At 34.9% G+C, this 6,000-nt stretch overlaps 1 protein-coding gene across 1 annotated transcript in view; it reads right to left on the reverse strand.

Moving 5' to 3' along the window:
• The window catches only part of reln (reelin), a 387,698-nt gene extending 382,189 nt beyond the window's left edge, over positions 1–5,509 (reverse strand). The window contains exon 1 of the mRNA XM_043713852.1: positions 4,897–5,509. Within this exon, the coding sequence (XP_043569787.1) occupies positions 4,897–5,125 (229 nt within the window). The 5' untranslated portion in view covers positions 5,126–5,509. The remainder of the gene's footprint in view (positions 1–4,896) is intronic.
• Positions 5,510–6,000: the final 491 nt, after the last annotated feature.

Here is a 6,000-nt window from a genome sequence, read left to right on the forward strand (position 1 = left end):
AGAAGGGAGTAAAAATGTTGTGGAGAACAGGTGTGTCCTAAATTAGCGTTCAAATAATGCATCAGCTTGCCTGAGATAGCTACATCCAACATAGCTGGTCCTATCTACTCAAAAATGCAGTCAGAGGTCCAATGAAAATGTTTTCCCTCTCACCTTTCACTATCAATATTTTTGTGTTTTGCTTTGTTCCTGCTACCAACTATATTTTTCTCATGAATAAGTCTAAACAAAGCTTGTTAATGACACGAGAGCTTCAATATAGCAAACAAAATAAGATTTATGAAGTGCATGATTATACATAGATAAAGACTTTTTTTAAAGGTTATTGAGATGTGAGATTTATGGTGTTGTGAGTAGCGTACCAGGCTCCCAACATTGGATTTCAAAACAAAATTCAAGAGGTAAATTTCATCCCAAAAGCACCTGGCCAATTTTATTTTTATTTAACTTTTATTTACACTGGTTTATTAGGACTTATTTCTATACACATTAAATGAGAATTAAATAAGAACTTCAATTATAATAGATGATTTGATACTTAAAACATAATATCAGCACACATTCAAGTGAAACAGTTTGCTTTCAAGAGTTGAGAAACCTGGTGCACAAATGCGTTTCCACTTCCATTATGTCACACCTGACAACCCTAATCTAGAATTGGAACACTTTACTCATACAGCATTATAGAAGACACTAAACAATCATTTGCATGAATGCTTGTGTTAGCAAATACATTGAACTTGGTGGCCAAATTTTCTGATTTAATAGGCTTTCAGACAAATACAACAATATTAAGAACATAATTTTCCTTGTTTTATAAAAATATTTTTGCTGAACCTTTGCTCATATCACCAAAGCTACTTCAAAGTATTTGAATTATATTTTATCTTTTAATGTTTCCTTTTTTAAAAATTCTAACAGTTGTTAATAATTTGATTCAATAAACAAATGATATTCTTTGACTTTTTTTAAGCCTACTGTACAAATTTTTACTTTGTAGATAATGAAGTGACTACTGAAAACAATAGAATAGTATGCGACGCATTAAATAATAGTGAATAAGGATCGGCAATGCATCCATAAGTATGATCTTTGAAATATAGCTGCAACACATTTCTCAACTGTGAAACATCAATGTTAACTTTCACACCAAGTGCTTGCTCCATTACCAGAAAATTATTGATCACAAAGATGATCAAAATATCCAGAAATAAACTGAGCTGAAAACTGTTAAACAAGTGACCTGACCTCATAGGTTCTAAGAAACTGATCACAATTTTTTATTCATATTACAAGTGACCACTCAAAGTACTTCACAAGCCATATGGTACATTAAATCAAGATTAGAGTAGTGCTGGAAAAGCATAGCAGGTCAGGCAGCATCCGAGGAGCAGGACAATTAACGATTTGGGCAAAAGCCATTCATCAGGAAGGACTGATGAAAGAGCTTTTGCCCAAAAAGTCAATTTTCCTGCTCCTTGGATGCTGCCTGACCTGCTGTGCTTTTCCAGCCCTACTCTAATCTTGACTCTAATCTCCAGCATCTGCAGTACCCACTTTCACCTATATGGTATGGTACATTGAGACATCCTGTGTTCATTAATGGTTTGAAATAAGTGCACACTTTTCTTTTTTAGATATGTAAACATGATTATACATTTTTATATATAAAAAAGCAGTTTTTAAAATAAGACCATAAGACATAGGAGCATAAATTAGGCCATTGAGCCCATTGAGTCTGCTCTGCCATTCAATCATTGCTGATAAGTTTCTCAACCTCATTCTCCTGTTTTCTCCCTATAATCCCTGCTCCCCTTGATACTCAAGAACCTAACTATCTTAATCTTAAATATGCTCAATGACCTGGCCTCCATTGCCTTCTGTGGCAATGAATTCTATAGATTCACCACTCTCTGGCTGAAGAACACTGAGTTTCTTATAGCTCAAATGTTATGGATTTGTGCTGTGTGGTCAAGAGTCTCCAAGTGACATTAAAGTTCTCAAATATACTGGGATCTATGATCATTAGTAGTAAAATATTTTGATACTTGTATGTGGCCTTGGCTTGGGAAAAAAATCAAGTCTAAATCATTTGTTTGGTTTTGGTTTATGTAGGATGGGAGAACTGTATTGCTGCTTCCTACACACAAGGAATTGATAGTTCATGCTGTAAACATCACATTAAAGAATATTTAGAAATTGAATTGGAAGTAATTTATACCCTCCTCCTTTATTTTCAATTTTTTAAAATTCCCCTTTAATATCTACCTGTATTATCTATAGCTGAGATACAGAGCTACAAGTACTGAGCTCCTAGACACTTATAAACCATTACTAGTAGACTATCAAAAGCCTTGACATCGTGGCTAGGAATACACTTTCCCTCGAAAATCCTAGCCCCACCACATGACAAAACATATACACATAAACATATTCTCTTTACATGAAATAACTCAGATCAAGAACTTGATACAGCACAAACTCAAATATGAATTTCACGGTGTTGAATGTTAAAACAAGCAAATGGAGATGGTCATGGTTTTGGTTTTTAAAAAAGTGTTGAAAAATAGGCTATTTGATTGAGTTTCTTTGTGTGATGGATCAGGCACAAAACAGAAGAATTGAGATTTTCAAACAGTATTCAGAAAGCACAATAAAATGAATGCCTTAATGGACTACCTTGCCCTCTCTATTGTTTCCCCAGTTGTTAATTCTGTATTTTCGCCAGATAGAGGAAGATACTAAATGGAGAGAATCTGCTTCTGGGGAAGATATGGAAAAACGTTAGGAGATTTAATTTTGTATTCATGTCCAACTCAAGACCCATTTGTGGAGATTTGTGAACAGGTGATGGTTTAAGATTTTTGGTTTAAGAATTGTATGGACACACAACTTTGTCTCCCAATTTCTTGTTAAAATATCTGAGTTACAACATGGCAAGACCTTTACCAAGAATACTATTGCTGACCTAGTGAAGGGAAACAAAAGTGCAGGCAATTCCTTTAATATTATCTATTGAGTTACAAAGTAAATACCTGTTAATCCATTTTGCTTTAGTATTTCCATGGTTTAAACTACTGTTACAGAAGTTTCAACACAGAAACAGTTTAATAATTAACTTGATTCCAAAATCATGCAGCACAGCAGAGACAAATATAGGCAGCTACATGTTAAATCTATTCATTGAGTTCCAGTCTTATTGGCTGCATTCCCAGCATAAACAGGAATCAGCATACCTGTTATATATTTAGGTGAGTTTAGATCTTTAAACACCTATTTGAGTCTCTTGCTATATTTTTTCCCTTATAATTGTCTGTTGGACTGAATTATGAATTATAGCACCAAATGTCTGACTCAATTTTTGAAAAGGGCTGGATTCTTTGTCTTTATCAATATTGTGAAATAATCAAAAAATAATTGAACCTAAAGGTATGACACTAGTCTTCATTACAAATATCCACAAAGCCAACCTCTCATAGCTTTAATACAGTACACATCCTGGAAGCTAAATAATTGAATCCAGATTCAGGTTTATAACAAGAATAACATTCCCTAATTAGGTATAGGTTGGGTGATGTGTAAGTAATAGGACATTTACTCTCATTAACTATATCCTCAGTTAGGCATCTCAGAACAGAATGATCAGAAAATATCTATCTTCAAAAAGATAGCTCAAGTACTTTGTCCTTCAAGGTGAGGATTGTTCAATCATTATGCTCTATATTTGTTTATTTGGCCAGTTTAGTAATTGCTCTGAAGCAATAATTTAATGTGAAATTAAATATGCATGCACATTTTAAAGTGGAATATTACCTTATGGAAAATAGTGTTGTATATTCATCTTACAGCTGTTTTCTGCTAATTAGTCCCAATGGATGAACAATTGCCATTACTGGGCTGAATTGGTTAAATATCATGCTTGAATACAAATACACCCTTTGAATCTATTGTATCAGAGCAACTAGTCTGGAATGAAAGAAAGACTTTTTCACAGAATTGTATGTTAAATTTTAAAGCTTTCTACTTGCATTAAAATTATTTCAAAGGATTCAACATAATTATTTGGAGTACTATCATTTAATTTTTCCTTTGGAGATTGTCCGAATGTTCTGTGTTGATACAAGAGTGACATTTCTGCTTCCTACTGTTCAAGACAAGCTGTTTTTTCCCATGTTAATTGAACCCCATGCACGGCTGACCTGAACTCTCACTTTCAGCTTACAGGGAGCAGTCTGCTGTAGATCACACATGTACAGCAAAGATACTGTGCAGGGCATCCTGCTATCTTCTGCCTGACTGTGGACACAGTCTGTAAGGTAGAAATGACCCACAAGTACACTATGTGCTCTTATATCCAAAATCTATTGACTTTATTTTAAAATGTAGATTGGCCAGGGACTGACAGCTGTCCCAGCAAAAGGTTTTTTTACACTTGAGTTGAGCCCACACACAAAGCCTACTCAGACCTGCCAGCTTAGTTTAATACATCCAATCTCCACTACAGAATCTTTGAAGGACAGAGATTTAGGAACAGAAAGGGAATGGTTCACAACAAAGAAGAAAATCCCAAAGGATTAATTTGTCTTCATAATTCATATCAGCAAACGTGCGGATGGTCCAGTAAATCACATTAATATGATTTCATTTTAACCTTGCTCTTTTAAGGTAAACTATTTAAAATATTAAACACTCCAGCAGTTCTCAAAACAAAGAACTGCTTCTTTCAAAAATGAAGACTTGAACCAGATGCTTGCCAATTTTATACTAAAATATGCATTTCACATCATGTGAAAGAAACACACTTGATTCATCCAGAAACAAACTGTTACACTGTTCAGTTAAACTGACCACTAAAACCTAGAAGCAACATCCATCCAAGTAAAAAAAGTGACCTACCATGATATTCTTGACCAGGCACATAATATTCTGGGTTTCCCACAATATGAAGTGACATCAACACCTCTCCCTGTTCTCCATCGCCCTCCAGCTCTCCATGGTGGGTACAAAGGAAAAAGAATGGGGCAAACCTTGGGTAAAACCCCACAGATCCATATACAAAATTTGACAAGAATGCTCCAACCAGAAAGAATAAAGTCCAGGATTTAAAACATCGTTCTTTAGTCATTTCTCTATCCTCTTCTGATTCCGTCCTGCTGGAAACTGATTATTGAGAATGAGTTTTTTTTTGCTGTATTAAAGAGATTACAAGTTTAATGTCAGGGCGCTTCTGTTGGGAAAGTCATAAGCCAGGAACTGTAGGAACTGCCAGCTGTCAGCTGTTTCTACTGCATTCTAATACATCAGCTTCATAAGCTGCAATACAGCTTTAGAATACGTCTTCCTCAGAGCATATTGTATTCCACTTTCCAGCCCCCTCCCACGTGCCTCAAGGCGCGTCTTTTTTTTTGTTAACTTTGTTTTAGGAAGGCAACCGCCTTCCCTTCAGTCAGAACACTGACTAAAACTGGGAGCTGATCAGGCATAAAATGCAGCGACTGGAAATAATTTATTTCCCCTGCTGCTTTTACTGGAGTGCTGAAAAACTCCACCTTCTCAGATTAACATCAGACAGAGGAAGCTATTCCTCACTCATTCTCACAGTGTCCAAAATGGGAAATCGCTTATTTATGCCTTGTCTTGTTAATAAATAGACAAATTACAAAATCTGAACGGCAAACACCAAGCATTGCAAGTCCAATGGCATACATTGAAATGTAGCTTAAATGCCGTTTGAGTTCTAAATTACCAACCATAGAAGACCTTTGATTTTTTTTGTTAATGCAAATTTGTATAAAAACCCTGAAAATCTGGGTTTTGCACCAGAATTTGAAAACAGATTAAACTGTTACCTGCAATAGAAATTGGAGTTTTAAAATATGCCATTTTAAAAAGATTAAATATTAAACTGCCAAGATAATCATAAAATGTTACCAATATGTCACTGGGCCATTATAATAGCAATGCAATTACATAATATCGTGATCGTTAAAGTTGTTTTTA

The sequence above is a fragment of the Chiloscyllium plagiosum genome, chromosome 23 (genome assembly GCF_004010195.1).
Source record: "Chiloscyllium plagiosum isolate BGI_BamShark_2017 chromosome 23, ASM401019v2, whole genome shotgun sequence".
NCBI lineage: Eukaryota > Metazoa > Chordata > Chondrichthyes > Orectolobiformes > Hemiscylliidae > Chiloscyllium > Chiloscyllium plagiosum.